Below are 18,080 nucleotides of genomic sequence, written 5' to 3'. Positions count from 1 at the left end.
CTCCTGTGAGCTTTCTGAAGGCAGGAATCCTGGTTTTGCAAGAGCCCGTATTTCGCCTTTTGTTTGTCACTCTTCCTAGGTGCTTTCTGAATTTATGCGGGCGTAGGTGTGTGTGAGTGTGTGGCATGGGGGACAGGGGTGGGTGGATGAACGGAGTATTTCAGGTTAGGTCCCTGGGAAGCTCTTCTGATAGTCCAAAAAACTGACCCTCTCTCCTCCAGATTCCCTGCACCTTGACAGCCTCGGCCACTTCCTAAACTGGGTTCCCTGAGTAGACCGCCATTGCTCGCCTTCACCCTTCCGAGCCCTCTCTTCAAATGCTCCTGCTCCAGACTAGCCGTAAAACCAAAGCTGTCTCCCCTGCCTACAGTAGACATCCAGGCGCAACTCCAGAATAGGCATATGGCAGGATGTAGTAATTCTTGATGGGTAAATAGTAAGGAGAGGACGCAGCAGGTATTGTTAACTAATCTAAGCCAGTTTGGCCAGTCAGTATTTCTTTCATGGGTAAGTGGTGTGTTTTCATTCCCACCACCAAGTGGTAGATGACACTGAGAACAAGTGGCTTATCAAAGACTCCAGAGAGTCAAGATTTATTAGCCAGGTTCGTCCTCTGGCGATGACAAGGTTGCTGCCCTTTTGAACTGTGCAATTCCTGGCACAGATCAGATCATCACGTGACTAAGCCCCTTGACCTCTTTTTTTTGGGGGGGGGGGATATTTAAGAAGCCCTGCCCCGTCTCTGATTTATAGGAAAGGTCTACCTTCTCTCCTATAGTTACTTACAAAGTAATGAATTTCTTTGTGACATTTTCTTATCTATTTAGTTTTGTTTGGCCCTCCACCACCATCTCTTCTCTTCCTCCGTCTCCCTCGCAAGTTAATGGGAGACAGAAACAGGAAGACTATACCTGGCAGGTTGAACGTTCTGTTTGCCATTAGGACAGATAAAGAATTAAGTTCCTCTCTGTCCTGTGTTAAGTCCTTGCAAGTTAAGGTTTTCAATTGTAATTAAGAAGTTCCTGTTTGTCCACTGTTAAACCCTAGTTAAAGAATAGTTCATGTTTGTCCTGTGTTAAATCCTTGCAAAATAAAGTTTCTATTTCTAATTAAAAAGAAGTTCCTGTTTCTAAGGGCTGAAGTCAACTTCTTGCAACCCTGTTTCTCCCTTCTCTCTGTATCCCTCTGACAATGTGTAACTACCAACCCTCTTCAGGACGCCAGTGGGGGCTGCTCTCTCAAATCCTGACTTGAAAGGGAGGCAGCCAGCTGGCCAGTCCCGGGTGTACCCCAAAATACAATTTGCTTTAGTTGGACAGCTGTGGACTTGGTTTTTGTTTTTTCCTCCTCAAGAATCTCAGGTTTAACAGAAGGAGGGGCAGAAAAGAATACAAGGGTCAAGGGAAGGGGGATTGTGGTGGACCACCATCCTCAGTGGCTGCAACTGGTGGGAGACTCAAGGGGTTCCACTCCTTTCCGGGACATCTAGGCAGTGTCTTCCTTAGGGTGTGCATTGCTGTGATAAAAACACCATGACCAAAAGCAACTCATAGGGTGTTAGGAACCAGATTCTCTCCCCTGAGAACTCCCCACTCCCCACCACCCCCACATCCCAGCCCACCTTGAGCAACTCAGCACCAGCGACCAAAAGCAAAATGTCATCACCAGCCGCCAAATGTGAAATGCATGCCCTTTTAAAAAGTCCCCGCCATCACTGGCCCACTTTTCTCCTGCCTCCATTAGAGGTGGCCTTTCGCTCCCCGCCCCCCCAATAAATGGCTTGCATGATCTGTTGCATGGTGTGATTTCTGAAGCATCCCTCGGCCCCAATGGCCAAAGTACTCCTCGGCCACTAAACCCTGACGTAGAGGTTTTTCTATGGGCTGACAAATCATGAAGGGAAGCCATGGCAGGAACCCAGAGGCAGAAACTGAAGCGGAGGCCAGGGAGAAACACGGCTTACTTACTGGCTTGCTTCTCCTACCACGTGACCTGCCTAGGAGCCGCACCATCCAAGGTGGGCTAGGCCCTCCCATACAGATCTGCGACAAGACCATGCTCCTTCTCTCTCTCTCTCTCTCTCTCTCTCTCTCTCTCTCTCGACCCTAGCAGGTAGCAAACTGACCAGAAACTAGACACGGGCAGCTGATGGTCGCGGGCTTGGAGGACACCCACCTACCAGAGGGTGGATGAGTGGTTCACGATTGCTGAGACAGTTTTCTTCAGTAATTTACCCCTGTAAATTACCCATACGCCTATAAACTTATAAATAACCCCTCACTCAAGCTCCTAATTAAACGCATTGGTTTACCAAGCTAGGTTTCCAACCTGGGACAAAAGGATGAGATGCCTGTTTAACATATCAAAGCGGACACTGCCGGCCAGATTCTCCCCTCATTCCTCAAGCCCTACCTGCTACAGGGCCCTCCTGGCTGGCATATCCCACCCCCACCCTGAACTTTCCAGACCAGGGCCCTGGCTGCCCTTCCCTATATAATCCAGCTGTTTTGGTTACCCACTCTTTTTGTACCCCTGGGCTTTGTGGCTGCTGCACTGGGTTCACCTGCTTTCTTCTCTCTCTCTCTTCCTCCTCCTTCTCTCCCCATGGCCCAGATCAGGGTCATGTACACTTTGGACTCTCCCAGAGGTCCCTGCCTCTGGCTGTACTCTCTCATGTAGCTACAATAAACCTCCTCCACCTAGGAGCAGTCATCTTTCATTGCTTTCCTCCTCCTCCTCCTTCTCTTCCTCCTCCTCCTCCTTCTCTTCCTCCTCCTCCTCCTCCTCCTCCTCCTCCTCCTCCTTTTTCTTCTTCTTTTTTTTTTTCATTTACAAACCAACTTAGATTCAGGTGGAGTTATCTTTGGTCTGCCATTGGTGTCTTCTCTGGGGTGAATAGATATATGTCTCCCACAAAAGTTTGCACAACAGTCATGCAACCTGTTCTTCTAGTTTGAGGTGAGGGGGTTCACTGTGTTCTGCAATGGGAGAGTTACTCGAAAGTTGATGTTCTATTCCAATGACAGGTCCAGCTCCCCCAACTGGGCAAGGCAGAGCCCAGAGCTCAGGCATGACTCTAGAGCCAGGCACAGGTCTCACCAGATCTGCTCCACCTCTCTCACCAGCTGCCCTAGTCTTCTTTGGAGAGAGCTCAGTCAGCTTCACCAGCTAGCAAACCACCGGAAAGGTGCAGACCAAAGTGTGCTGTTTGTTCCCTAGCGCTGTGAGAAAACAGCCACCACACGGTCACAATGCCACTGCAGGAGCCAGCCATGGTCAGCAACATATGAACAGACCACCCAAAGGAAGTTCTTTACTTCCAGCCATTATCACCTGCCAGAGTAGGACTCTGCCATCAAGTTTAACGGAGGCCTGAGTCTCAGTAGTTTATCCTGAAGTAATACCTGGTTGCAGGAAGGACCATAAACTAAGATTACCTGAGTACCACCCAAGAACAGACCATTCAAAGGAAATGCCTAAAGTTCCAACTGCTGTAGATAGGACCACCTGCCAGTACACACTCATCAGGACACCCCTATACAAATGTCAGCCAATCAGGGGTCCTGAACCTTAGAAACCCCTCACCCCCACCTTTACTACTATAAAACCCAACTCTAACCAAACTTGGGGCTCTGCGTTTATTCCAATACGTTGGCCATGTGGAGAGACCAAGTTTTCAAACTTGCATAAAATAAAGGCTCTTTGCATACAGGACTCAGTCTCCTTGTTGGCTTTTGGGGGACTTCGTGGATTTGGGCATAAGAGCTACATGTGCACACAACTACAGGAGAAGGACTTTAGTAGGGGGATTAGGTCTCTGTAGACTTTGACCTCTTTAGAACAGGAAGAGGAGGGTCTCAATCCCACCTTGCTTCTTTAGTACAGTAAATAGGAATTTAAGATGAATGTGGTATCAAATGCCCAGCGTTTAGAAGGCGGGAGGATTTGGGGGATCTGAGGCCAGCCTGGGCTAAGTAGTGAGGAAAGAAAGAGGGAGAGAGATTTTTAGAGACTGATTTCCTGATATCCCTGACGCTGTAATATTCGCCTGCCCCACCAGAGAGCAACCTCTCTGCATCTATGTTCTACTTGGCAGACAATTGCCGCAGCTTAGCATACAATGCCAGACTCCAGGTCTGAGCAGAACCAACTCATGGGGCTTTCACAGCCCTAAGAAATTCTCCCACGCCTGCAAACGTGTATCAAATGCTCCACAGAAGGCTCACTTTGGAAGGTCAAATAGGTGTTTTTTAGGGAATGGCTCTATCTGGAGTACGGTGACTTTTTTTTTTTTTTGCAACATAATATTTTTATTTATTTATTTATTTATTTATTAGGTATACAGTATTCTTTCTGCGTGTATGCCTGCAGGCCAGAAGAGGGCACCAGATCTCATTACAGATGGTTGTGAGCCACCATGTGGTTGCTGGGAATTGAACTCAGGACCTTTGGAAGAGCAGGCAGTGCCCTTAACCTCTGAGCCATCTCTCAGCCCCACAACATAATATTTTTATTGATTATTTGGGAATTTCATACAATTCACCTCAATCACACTTGCTTCCCCTTCCTCCCAGGTCCATTCTCCCACCCTGGCTCTGCCCCCCCCCCCCCAAAAAAAGATGGACTAAGTGCAATCTGCACTGCTCATATGAGCATCAGGGCATGGGCAGCCCCTCAAAGATAACTGAGTCCTTCCTCTGGCCCCTCCCTGGTGTGGGAAGTCCTTCTGTATATCTGTTGTTTTTATTGGTTAATAAAGAAGCTGCTTTCAGCCAATGGCTTAACAGAATATAGCCAGGCGGAAAGAGATACATAGAGAGAGAGAGTAGGCAGAGTTAAAGGATGTCATGAGCCTCGGGTAAAATATAAAATAATGGAAATAGGTTGATTCTAGATGTAAGAGTTAGTTAGCAATATGATTAGGCTATTGGCCAAACAGTATTGCAAATCATATAGCTTCTGAGTGGTTATTTCAAGTCTGGGAACAAACAGGTGGCTTCCAACAACAGATTGGCACACCAACGTGGGTAACTACATTTACACAAAAACCTGAGAGAGCTTGAAATAGAATTCTAGATACAAAAAAAAACAAAAAAAAAACAAAAAAAAAAAACAGAGTTTAACTCAGCTTCTTGCTGTGTTTGCTAGAAGCAAGCAGAGGCATGATGGCATGATTCCTTTAAGAGAGGTCTTTCTTCTTGATTCAGTGGTAGTAGGAAAAAAAAGGGCAGTTTTTCCAAACAGCAGCTTCCTGGGCCATGCTGCCAGGATGAACTCTCTTTCAGGAGTTTGAGCATGTAAATGGGGTTTGTGAGCAGAGTGCTACAACTTGCTCAATGGCAACAAACATAGACCCACTGTGTACCTGAAAATGGGGTTGGGAGCATAGCTCACACTAAACAGACCTCTGCCATGTTGAGCTAGGCAGAGACAAAAGGCAAAGCAGCCTTAGTAATATGCTTAACACTTTAAGAAGTGCTTCTTATCAGAAAAGGATTTCATATACACACTAGGACAGATTCAGGCATAAAAGACCTCTAAATGAGATATAGTGTGTTTTAAAAAAAATGTATGTAGGCTTGGGAGAGAGGAAAAAAAGAATAAAGAGACAGTAAATGTAATATAGAATGTACAGACATTCATAGATTAAAGGAGTAAAGGTAATAAGATAAATAATAAACAGTAATAGAGTAAAAACAAATAAGCCACAAAAGACGGAAAATACACAGAGAGTCTGGATTATGTACACTATTGTGTTTTCTTTGAATTTTTTGACTGTGAAGGAGCTAAGTACAAAGAGATATTTCATCGTATGGGCTGCTAAACTAAACCATCCTATATATTTTAAAGGTATCTTGATTCCAAAATTTGGGTCTAGGGATTTGTTGCTTTGGAAAAGAGGTTCTGCTTTTGTTTCCACAGAAGATGAGAACCTATGGATTAATTCCAGACTAATGTGGTTTGATGGAGCAAGACCCTCCTGAAATGTCTCCATGAACACCCCCAAAAATCACTTCATCCAACAAAAAGCAGAAAGCAGTTTGGAGAGAACTAGGCCCAAATTCCCAAATATTGTTTATAAATGCTTGTTTATATTTAAAGAAGGATATGCTATACAGATTTGCATTGATATGGATCTTGCTTTATTGAATACAAATTTAAGGTGAATTTTGTTATATGTATATTTTTGCTCTTGATTAAGGTCTTGTGTTTGTGTACTCATTTTAAATGTAATGTATAATTAAGAAATATAGGTTAATAGATAATCATCTATAATAGTCAAGCTTGTAAGTTATGTTAGTTAGGTTTTTTTAAAAAAATAAGTATTTATTTATTATGTACAGTGTCCTGCCTGCAGGCATACCTACACCCCAGAAGAGGGCACCAGATGTCATTATAGATGGGTGTGAGCCACCATGTGGTTGCTGGGACTTGAACTCAGGACCTCTGGAAGAGCAGGCAGTGCTCTTAACTGCTGAGCCATCTCTCCAGCCCCTAGTTAGGGTTTTTAGATATATAGAGATATATTCCAATTAGATAGGGATTCTTCAAATCTTTCGAAGACCTTCAAAATATGACATTTAAAATGTTTTAAAAACTTAGGACTTTTCATGACAATGAGACATATCTGCTCCTGTGATAGGCATTGAAGAGGCTCCTCATAGATTTTGTTAGCCATTTGGGCAAGAAACTGCTCTTGCCTGGACTGTGAATGGACATGCAGGACCCACAGAAAAATGACTGTTGAACTTGCCTAAAGGTGAGACCATCCTTTGGGGTTCCTGCTTCATGAAAGAGTCTGCCAGACATTCTGCGGGACACAGAAGAAAGCAACTGATGAACTTTGTCAGTACAAGACAGAACAGATCTTCAAATTTCCTGCTTCACGGAAAAGTCTGCTGAATACTTATGGCCTGTAGGCTGAAGATGGGTGCCCCAATGTTACCAAACCAAAGAAGAACTTTGGGTGACTGTCCAAGCAGTGAGATGTCTCTGTCAATTCTAGAGTTTTGGAAGTTGCTTACAATGCACTTCCTGTTTACTTAGGTAATATATCCTTCTGAGGTCTTTGATGGAGTTGAAGAATAGATAGTTATAATTATAATTTTCATTAGTTATGATAAAAGATAAAGTAGATATAAATATTGTAACATTCTTGCTTGATACCTGTTTTGTTATATGTAATTTTGCTATGTTAAATTAAAACCTTCCTTTTTATTTAAATAGAAAAGGGGAAATGGTGTGGGAAGTCTTACTGTATATGTGTTGCTTTTATGGGTCAATGAATAAAGAAGCTGTTTTGGGCCTGTGATGGGCTATGCAGAGCTAGGCAGGGAAAACTAAACTGAATAGTGAGAAAAAGGAAGCGGAGTCAAGGAGAAGCCGTGTAGCCCTGCCAGAGACAGACCCCAAATGGAACTTTACCCAGTAAGCCACAGCCACGAGGTAGTACACAGACTAGTGGAGATGAGTTAGTTTAGGATATAAGAGTTAGCCAGAAATATGCTTAAGCTATTGGCCAAACAATATTGTTTCTGTGTGATTATTTTGGGTCTAAGCAGTTGGGAACGAATGAGCAGTTTCCTCTCAACACCTGTTCAAGCCAGTAGCCAATGACTGTGAAGAACTACGCTTCAGCATCTCCACCACATCCTTAAGGACCTGACCCTCCCCAATGGTCTCCCACCTAGACCCATTCCCCCCACTTTCCTTGGGTGAGGGAGAGGTTGTCTCAGAAATCCTCAGTGTCTCTCATTCTCAACGGTAGTCCTTGACATCACCAAGTGCGTCACTTCTTGACCCGGCTGTGAATGGGAGTTTTCTCTCCTTTTCCCACCTGGATTGTGTAGCTGTCGGTCAAAAGGAGACCCAGTTGGAAACTAGAACTTTCCCTGAGGTGTAAGAACTGCAGGCAGGGCATCTGGCTCCAAAGCCGGGTCCAGGGGGTGCTTGGGAAGGCTGAGAGCCATCTTTGCGTTTCTCCAGCTCAATTACACAACTACAGCACCTGGCTAAGACTGGGAGCACAGGGATTTCCCTGATTGGGATACAGAGCCACCCCTTGGGACTGTGATCATTAACATATCAGGTTGATAAAAGACCCCCACACCCATGACATGTAAGGCCACATTCTAGGGTCTACTATGCAATCTTGAAAGGGTTGGTAATGGATTCACTACGAAGAAGAGCCTAAGGTAATGATTGCCCTTTCTGTGACTGCAGCAGCCAGTTAATACTGACGACATCACCTCTCTTTGGGCCTCCCTGTCTAGCTTCCACCCCAACTAGATCAAGTTGTGTTTGCTTGTCCATAACCCTGCTATACTACAAAATCCATGAGTGTGTGTTTTAGGGATTTTTGAGTGTGGGCATTCTTATCGGTCCCAGATAGAGAGGGCGACAACAGACCAAAGAAATAATTGTGTCTAAAGGTCAGCTTGGTGAGCCTATGAGTTTGGAGTTCAGGTTACTTCGAGGAGCAGGTTACTTGTGGGAAAGCCCCTCACCCCAGCATGGGCAACAGTCAAGAAAGCTGTTTCCCAGCTGGAGTCCAGGCAGCTGACCTAGAAGAGCTACAGGAAGTTCCCTGCAGTGGCTGGGGAGGAGCAGGGATTCCTTAGCTTTCACCTCTAGCCTTCTACCTCCCCTCACATGGGAATGTTAATAAGCCAGCCTCAGGAGCGCTGCGAATGGAAGATCACAGCTGCTCTGACCAAAGACAGCAATAATCAGACATACCCCGGAGGGAACAGCCACCGAGAATGGTTACCATCTCCTCCCCTGGATCTGTTAGAACCCACGCTGGGGAGAGGGGAGAATCTTTACACAGCCCCCTAAGTATGTTTGCCAGAGCTGCTGGCTGAATTTTCCCAGGCCTCTCCTAGAAACACAGGCAACCCTTTCAGAATGTCTGTTTTCCCCTTTTCTAAAACTGATCTATGATAATTAGATTACTTCAAAGTATTCAAATGTGAAATTTGGGGGTTTTTCCCCCTTGAAACAGAGTCTCCTATGTGACCCAGACCGAGAGCTTGGGTGTTCCAGGCTTTTTCTTTGAGACCACCAACCAGCTCCCAAATCGTGACCCAGAGACTTGTTAGTTTTGAATTCTCGGCCTATCTTAGGCTTGTTTCTGGCTAGCTCTTTAACTTGACCTGTTTTTGTTCATCTACATTTTGCCTTGGGGTGTTCAACCTTCTTTCTGTATATCTTACTTTCACTGTTTCCCTATATCTGGCTGGCTGATGGCTGCCTGGCTTCTAACCCCTGGTGTATTCCCCTCTTTCTCGTCTCTTTTTTTTTTTTCTCAGTCTTCCTTCATCTTCTATTTATTCTCTCTGCCTGCCAACCCTGCCTATCCTTTCTCTTCCCAGCTATTGCCACTCAGCTCTTTATCAGACCAATCAGGTGCCTTGCGTGGGCAAGGTAAAACTGCCTTCCATAATTAAACAAACACAACAGAAACCAAAGTAACACACCTTGACACAGTTAAAGTAATATTCTGCAGGAGAAACAAACGTAACACATCTTTGCCTAGTTAAAATAATAGTCCACATCAGTGGGGTTACAGATGTGTGCCTATCTGGTGTAAACCTGTTCTTTTAATCACCAAGTCCAACGTTAATTGTATGAAGAATTGTTTAGGGTTCTATTAAAACAATTAGTGTGTCCAAAATGAAGATGTACTTATTTAACTATCATGTGTAGTGTTTTTGTTTAAATTTTAGTCTCTCTTTCCTTCCCTCCCTCTCCCCTCCCGTGTGTGTGTGTGTGTGTGTGTGTGTGTGTGTGTGTGTGTGTGTCTGTGTGTAAGAGAAGGGGCCGATGCCATGGCACAATGTGGATCAAATGACAATCTTTGAGATCCATTCTCTCCTTCTGCGGTGAATTCCAGGGATCAAACTCAGGTAATCAGGCCTGTGTGGCAACCCCTTTACCTGCTGAGCCACTTTGCAGGCCCTGTATCATCTTTTTGAATATATGTATTTCTGGAAAAACCCACTCACTCATCAACCAATCTCTCACATCACTCCTTGGTGAAACCCTTTATTGTTGAAGAGGAGACATTGTATTTTTAATGCAGGACACTACCGAGACCACAGTCGATACTTAGTGCCCAAGGGATTGAGGCTGTTCATATGCAGCTTCTGTGCCGAGCAGGAGAGAGCCAAGAGGAGATGGGAAAGCAAGGGAAACGGGAGAGCATGCGCTGGGATTCGTTGGGAGACTGTCTTCGTGAGGAAGTCGGGGTCCAGAGCAGAGTGCTAAAGACACAAATAAATAAAACTTTAAAATCCCACCTAAGTCCTACAAAGTGCCACTGTCCCACCCACCCACTGAGGGAACAAGACATGACCATCTCTACAGAAGGGAAAACCTTTGGGCTGGGGACTAACCGCTGGCAGCGGGTGCCTGCCCCTCCCACAGTGTACTAAACACTGTCCTGATGTCGTGATCTGTGCTGTGCGTGCAGGAAAGTGAGGAGCCCAGTTCCTGTCAGCCAGCTCTCCGCACAGTCACAGCCCATCCACAGGGACTGATCTGCCCCTCCCCACCCCTCCCCCGTTCACAGTCCTTCTTCCCAGACAGGCTCTTAATGACTTCGGTTTTCAGTAGCTTTACGTGAATGAAATAAGATGACGCAGTCATCCGTGTTGATCCACTTCCTCTAATCGTCTTTAAATGCTAGCCCCTGGGGACCGCATGTCCCATCTGTCTGGCACCTAACAGGTTTAGAATACCGTCAGTGGTTGAATTGGGAAAGCTGCAATTACTGGCTCAGTCCCTCTGAAAGAACTTGGATTCACCAGCAAATATTAAAAGGAGATTTCCACAATGCACTTGCATTTACCATTTGTATAAAATACTATGGCAAAATTGCACTGTAATTATCTTTATGGCCAGTGTATAACGTTGGAAGAGAGTATGTCACCCAGATATAGCTACCCGTATAATTATCTGGCCATCGGCGGGACTGAAATAACCATCTAATGAGAGCAAAATGATATGGTGAGCACCACGTAACCAGCGAGTTACAGTTATTACAGCCCTGTGTGCCCTCTCGCCCACAGTAAAAGGGGGACCGGACCCAGTCCCTGGGCTGAAGGAGTCATGAACAGGTGGTATCGAGGGTCAGCTTCGTGGGTCTCCGCCTTGCCACCCTGAGACCAGTGACTGAATTCCCAGAGCAAGCAGAGAGAGGAAGGAGGCTGTGCAGACTGCAGAGGCTTCCCAGCCCCCCCCCCCCCCACACACACACACCTCACTCCTTGTCTTCCTCTCTTTAGAAACCAGCAAAAAAAGAAGGCATCGATTGAGGGGCTTTGCCATGTGTGCGTGGATGGCATCGAGGCAGAAGTTTCTGTGTGTTGACTGGCTTTCCCTGAGGGACTCTCACACTAGTGGACAAGTGAGGAATCTCACAGCCCACTCAGGCCCGAGGTCTGGCCTAGAAGGTTTTCAGCAGTCAGACTAAAGTCAGCCACGGGGACACATGAGGACACTCTCAGCCCACCCTCCCCCACACTCGGCTTCCAGACCGGAAGAGCCATAATATAGATGACTCTCAGAGTGCCAGGAACCATTTTGAAGGCTTCGTCTGTAAAACTGAGGCATGGTGTTACATCAAGTGTTAGCCAGGGAGACACAGCTAAAGAGAGGCAGGTGAGGTCCATATTGAATTTAGAACACGCTTTCAAACACTCTGCTGCACTGAGTGGCTAGGATGTGGTTTCCAGCTATTTCCCGACGTTTAGCATGCCTGAATCTCTTCCTAAACCAGAATCGTGCTGACTACATTCCGAGGCTGTAGCTTGTCATAGTTCAGCCTCCTTGGAAGGCAAATGCCTCAGCTGTGAATCAGAGCCTGCAAGATGATCTCACCGTCTTCTGTACAGATGACAAGAAGACAGTGTCCAAAAGCACAGCTGACAACCCGGGGGATGCCTCTCCCTGCTTCCTATCACTGCTCCCTCTGTCTGCTCGATGACACGGGAGAAAGAGATGAAAGAGAGCGTGTGGATTAGTGCGTGCGCGTGTGCGTGTACCTCTGAGCGTCACTGCGTTTGGCTCACGGTGTGCTGGACACTGGCGATGAGTCTGTATTAGGGCAAAGGTGTGTGCTCTGTAACATCTATGAAAGCCACACTGACAGCTCCCACTCCCTCACCCCCTCACCCCTCCAGCCAACAGAGCTTACCTTCTTCTGCACCGGGTCTATTTGAGGGTGCCAAAGCTGGGGGTATTCTCTTCAGCCACATCAGTGTGAGTGTCTGGGGTGGAGCAAGCATCATAGTTAAAAAGAATTCTTCCAAATCAGTGAAGGACTGGCTGGCTATGAAAGGCAGCGCTGGAAGACAAAGCTGGGAGAACGGGTCCCTCTCTCGACCACGGCAGGGCTGTCCTACTGTGCTCAGGGACATGACTGAGCCTGACTATAGACCTGAGCTGACCAAGAAAGAAAGGGACCCGGACACTCACTACAGGTGGGAAAAGGCTCATCTTCCTCTCTGGTGACAAACTGAGAGGCACTTCTGATATATTCTTAGCAGTACCCAGACCCTCCTGCTGGGTGTACCCTACCTGGCTGGCTGTTCCTCTTGCCCATAAGTCCCACAAAGAAATCATGCATGTCACCTGAAAGAAAAGGCCAATGTTTGTCAACATACATGTCAAGACTTCTGAGACTAGAATATTCTCTCTCTCTCTCTCTCTCTCTCTCTCTCTCTCTCTCCCTCCCCAAGGTCTAAGCATGCTACCCTGTTGCTGTCCTAGAACTTGCTATGCACCAGGCTAGCCTTCTCTCTCCCTCCCTCCCTCCCTCCCTCCCTCTCTCCCTTCCTCCCTCTCCAAGGTCTACAGCTACCCTGTTGCTGTCCTAGAACTTGCTGTGCACCAGGCTAGCCTTCTCTCTCCCTCCCTCCCTCCCCAGGTCTAAGCATGCTACCCTGTTGCTGTCCTAGAACTTGCTGTGCACCAGGCTACCCTGTTGCTGTCCTAGAACTTGCTGTGTACCAGGCTAGCCTGTGCACCAGGCTACCCTGTTGCTGTGCTAGAACTTGCTGTGCACCAGGCTAGCCTTGCACTCTCCATCTCTCCTCTCTTACTCTCCAAGTTCTGGAATTACAGATGTGCGTCACCACATCTGGTTCCTCTTTCTCTCACTGTAGCCTGAACCCCACAGCTAGCAGGTGCATCATCTGCTTGTCTTCTCTTTCTGCCCCTCCCCCAACACTCACACACCCACACTACACGAGTTTTCTACCACAGCAGGTGCTTGGCTTAGAGTCTTCATTACCAACAGGGAGTCCCTACTTAGTTCCCAGTGACCAATGGGTGAGGGATGGGACCGTCTCCGTGCCCCGCACACCTGCTCTCTCCTTGTTTCTGGTGCCATCTCCCACTCAGAAAGGCTGGCTAAGCAATTACAGATGGCATATTGTCTGCACCATCTGAGTCAAGATCAGCCAAAAGGCGACTGGCTGCTTGCCCGTGGAACTCCAGGCCAATGGTCAGCACAGATAAGGAAGAAGCTACTCACGTTTCTGAGGAAGTGATGCCTCCTTAGGTCCTGGGAAGCCCAGCACAAGAGTGGGTGAAAGCAGCAATTAGAGAGGAATTCAAATCACAACCCTCACTAGGACATCCTCCCCCCTCCCCCCCCCCGTCTCCCTCCCCACTGAAAGGGTTTCCCAGCCCAAAACTCATCTTCAGAGCCCTGCCCTCTGACCCTTCCCTCTCCAGAGCCTCCTCCTACCCGCACTAGCCTTGCTCAGCGCTTTCAGCAATCCTTCCAGAGAGACGGAGCGGCTGTCGTAGAGTTTCCGCAGCAAAGACTGGGGCAGCTGATAGAGGCCAGAGTCCTTGCAGGAAAGAGGAGCGGAGAGTTGAGGGCCAAGGTCCACACCCATCCACCTGCTCTCTTCCTGCACCAAGCAGCCTTGCCCCAAACCCACCACAGCTGGATCCAACACCCTGTTTCCTTCAGGATTTCCTCTGGCTTACCCTGGGAGAGAAACGGGCAGCAGCATTGGGGGCTTGTCAGAAATGCAGACACAGCCTGAATCTGAGTGTGACCCCACGATGCTCATACACATGGCGAGGTTTGGGGTCGTGTGGAGATTTCCTGGACGGCAGGCCTGGTAACTGACTTCCTGGGATGTCCATCATGCTGTCTCCCAAAGCCAAGGGTGATTGTCTCCTGGAACCCCTGCCCAGCCCAGCTCCCGCCACCTCTCAGTGACAACGCCACAGGTTCAGGAACCCATTTGCTCAAGGATGCAGTCAGTCCCCTGAATGCGCCATGAATTTCCCACCTCCAAGAAAGGCCCTGCACACTTAGCAGGTGTCCTCTGGCCTGAATCTCAGTTGTGCCCCTCTCTAGAGCCTAGTATGCTTAGGCTACGAAGGACATCCAGGATACACCCCATATAAGCTACCCAGGTACCCCACACACGTATTGCACCCAGTATCTCTCCTCCTCACAGGCCTTGGGGAGAGGGATGGTCTCTTTAGTTGACCAAGAGAGGCAGAGGGGTTTCCTTGGGGCCCTAGGTGCTGTAACAGGCTTGTCTCTGAAGAACCTAGAGAGTCTTACCACCCTGACTTCACAGCCTGTTCTTGTCGCTTACCTAGCAGCAGGTTTTGTTTGGGTCTGGTGTAACCACTGCCACCTGCATAGCTCATAGCTGCCTGGGTGGACCACATGTGTGCATGTGAGTGTGTGTGTATGTGTGAGCACACACACACATGCTCGCTCTCTCCTTCTCTCTCTCCTCTCTTTCTCTCTCTCCTCTCTCTCTCCTTCTCTCTCTCTTTCTCTCTCTCTCTCCTTCTCTCTCTCTCCTCTCTCTCCTTCTCTCTCTTTTTCTCTCTCTCTCCCTCTCTCTGTCTCCTTCTCTCTCCTTCTCTCTCTCTTTCTCTCTCTCCCTCTCTCTATCCCTCTCTCTCTCTCTCTCTCTCTCTCTCTCTCTCTCTCTCTGCCCAGCACATCACTTCCCAGAAGCCACTTTTCCAAAATTGTTCAAATACTCAGCCCACCTCCTCTAATGAGATGCTAACCAGACTGGAGCTGGAGAGGCAGAAGGCTTCACACGCTGAATTTGTAATAAGTCCCACCTGTAATCATCTTAAAAGCATTTGTACCAATGTAACTGCTGTCAACCCAAACCCCTGAAAAGACTTCCTCCCTGCGCTCCCCCTGCACCGACCCTGACAAGTCCTATTCTTCTTCCTAAAGGACCTCTGGGAATGCAGGCTCACCCTGGCCTGCTTCTCAATTTCTCTTTTACTCCTCTGAGGACACAGAGACTGGAAGTAGGCAAGGGAGGGAGAGAAGGGGACTCACTGGGCCCTCAGACACACCTGGGACTGTGGGAGGAGGGTAAGGAGAGGGTGGGGGCGGGATCTGCATCGGGAAAATAAGAGAACACATGTAACTGATAGATGTAATAGCACGCAGAGGGCCACTCAGGGGAGAAATCCTGCCTGCGTCTGGCTCCATAGGAGGGGAGCTGTCCCTTGCCAAGAGACAGAACTGAGCCAGACTACAGAGAACTTGTGTAGCCAATTTACCCACAACACCACTCAATCACCATGTCACCAACAAACAACCGAACAACATATTTTCTAATTTAAAAAATTGTAATTAAAATGTAATTGCATTATTCCATTTCCAACCCCTCCCATGTACTCCCTCTCCTCTCTCTCAGATTCAAGCCTCTTCTGTAACTGTTAAAGAATATATATACTCCTAAATATACAAATGCAATCCGCTCCATCCGTATAATGCTGAGCAACGTTTTTTAAGGTACACTTTATCTACAAGATATCCAAGACAGACAGATACCCTGGAGACAACGGAAACAGGAGAGAAATCTAGAAACAAAATGCCACCAGCCCACCTTCCTCCCTCCAGCTATCCAGACGGACAGAATCCCAAGTCTCCCCGAGGTACTGGACCCTGTCAGGGGGCATCTTACCTCGCTGTGCCTCCCAGCAGGCGCCACCTGCCCCTGAGACTCCTCACAGACAGCCCCGAAGCTGCCAGCCAAGCAGAGAACCAGGATGGCCGCGAACAGCATGGTGCTCCTCATGGTGCCTAGAGGACAGAGGTGAAAGGAGGGAAGGCACAGCTTGGTGGGAAGCCCGCCGGCCTTCCTGACCTGCAGCTTGGCTCCACCACGCTTTTCCAGCTCTCCACCTCCCCTATCCGAGCCCTGATCTGAAGAAAGTGAAATGCATCTCTGAGAAGGGGTCCCACACTAAACATCTCCCCAGGATCTGCCCAACAATGAGCAATGATAGGGTATGGGGGTCTCTAGATCATAAGGATAATATATTCACAGGACGTGCACTGGTCTGTTTCTTCAGTTAGCATGAGAAGAGACCCTGGATACCGTCTTGTAGTACTAGATAACCCCGAGACTTAGAGAAAAACTTTCTAACCTGTAAGAATCAGTCTTGATTCTGGCCCCAGATGCCAAACATTAATAGCTCTCCATCCTCAGGCCCTTTCTGATGCCTTCCTGGTACCCTACTTGCCTATCAGAGGCTGCCCTCTCCCTTTTTCCCCTCTGGTTCTAAGCCCATCATCCTGGGGCCAGCTGCAGTCCACCGCACTACCCAAAACCTACCTGTGGAGCTGGCTGGATGGCAGGATCAGGGAGCCAGTTGGTGCTGCTGCAGAGAGAGACGCAAGAGCGCAAGAGCGCAGGGCTCTGGAAGGTGGCAGGGACCAGTCCCAGCTCCCTGATAAAGGTTCTGGGAGGGTTTGGGGGAGCCGAGGGGAGGGGCTGAGAGTCACCAATCCCAGGGTGGCTGGAGGGGAGGAGGAAAGCTGGTAGGGAGAGGATGCAAGCTGCTGTCACACACCCAGACACGCAAGCGCACACACACACACACACACACACACACACACACACACACACACACTTGTCCTGCAGCCCACTTTCCAAAGGCAACCAAGGCAGGCACTCAAAGGAATGTCGTTGTATGTGACCTCTCACAGGATTGCATGACAGGTCGAGCTCAGTAGGTGTGTCTCCTGGACCTTTTTTTCTCAGAACTCGCCAGCTCCTCTTCCTTTATCCTCCGAGCTGGACTACAGCCTGGAACAGCTCAGACAGGTGTCTTTCTGCCCCTGCCACCATCACGGCAGCTGGGGCTGAGGCCCCACTCCAAGACTGAGGGTGAATCTAGTTCCTTCTGCCCTCCTCCCAGTCCTTACCCCAAGGGAGAAGCAGGGCTGCTGGACTGAGGATGGAGACCCTCCTCTGCCCACCTTTGCCTCCCTGACTGCACCGGGGCCTCTGGCTTCCACCCTTCCTCCTGCAGCCCAGTTCACCAGGACTGCTCATCCCTCCTCACCTTGCTTGGCTTGCAACGCTGCTCACCTAACTGCCTCCCTTTTCCCTCAAAGTTCAGACATCTTCTCTGACCCTTCCAGCCCTTGTTGACATCCCACACAGATGAGGGGCTTTTCTGTGGTTTCTTAGCCCAGGACAGAGTCAGGGGAGGAGAGCAAGGATCGGAATTAGAACTCAGAGAGGACCAGCGAAAGTGGCAGCTGGGATCTGGCCTCAGGGTGTGGAGCTTAAATATGCCGTGGGATTTGAGTTTCCTTGCCTCCACAATAGAAACAAGAAATATTCCCATTTTTCTGATTAGGAAACTGAGTTCAGGGAGGTTTGGTGACTTGATCTAGCATATACAAAAATCTGGCTCTTCTTACTCCAAATCTCTCTGTTGTTTGTTTGGATACAGGGTTTCTCTGTGTAATCGCTCTGACTGTTCTGAAACTTGTTTTGTAGATCAGGCTGGCTTTGAACACACAGAGACCCGCCTGCCTTTTCCTCCCGAGTACTGAGATTACTCAGTACTAATTTAGCCACGACCAGGCTAAATCTCTCATTTTTTTTCCCCCTGTATTGGCATGTTGACCTTCGAGGGAAACCACTTGCTCTTCCAGAGGGCACAGAGGAACATCTTTCCGAGTCTCAGAGATTTGGAAACTTGAACCCTTTTATGTTCTGGGATGAGAAGAGAGTTAGTTGTGTGTGCCCCTCTTCCCCACAGACTCC

General features: G+C 48.1%; 1 protein-coding gene across 1 annotated transcript; it reads right to left on the bottom strand.

The window, feature by feature from the left end:
- Positions 1-10,037: 10,037 nt before the first annotated feature.
- On the bottom strand, positions 10,038-16,828 carry Tac3 (tachykinin precursor 3). The gene is made up of 7 exons (XM_041674856.1): positions 16,635-16,828; positions 15,981-16,099; positions 13,757-13,862; positions 13,541-13,570; positions 12,583-12,636; positions 12,200-12,272; positions 10,038-10,265 (listed from the first exon to the last, which is right to left on the bottom strand). The coding sequence occupies exons 2-6, from the start codon at positions 16,092-16,094 to the stop codon at positions 12,217-12,219; spliced, it is 360 nt and encodes a 119-aa protein (XP_041530790.1). The 5' UTR covers positions 16,095-16,099; positions 16,635-16,828; the 3' UTR covers positions 10,038-10,265; positions 12,200-12,216.
- Positions 16,829-18,080: the final 1,252 nt, after the last annotated feature.

This window comes from Microtus oregoni, unplaced genomic scaffold (genome assembly GCF_018167655.1).
Source record: "Microtus oregoni isolate MIOR12 unplaced genomic scaffold, Mior012 000001F_ref0000356, whole genome shotgun sequence".
In the NCBI taxonomy this organism is placed as follows: Eukaryota; Metazoa; Chordata; class Mammalia; order Rodentia; family Cricetidae; genus Microtus; species Microtus oregoni.
Note: the sequence above shows the minus strand (reverse complement) of the source record. Positions and strands in the feature narration are given on the sequence as shown.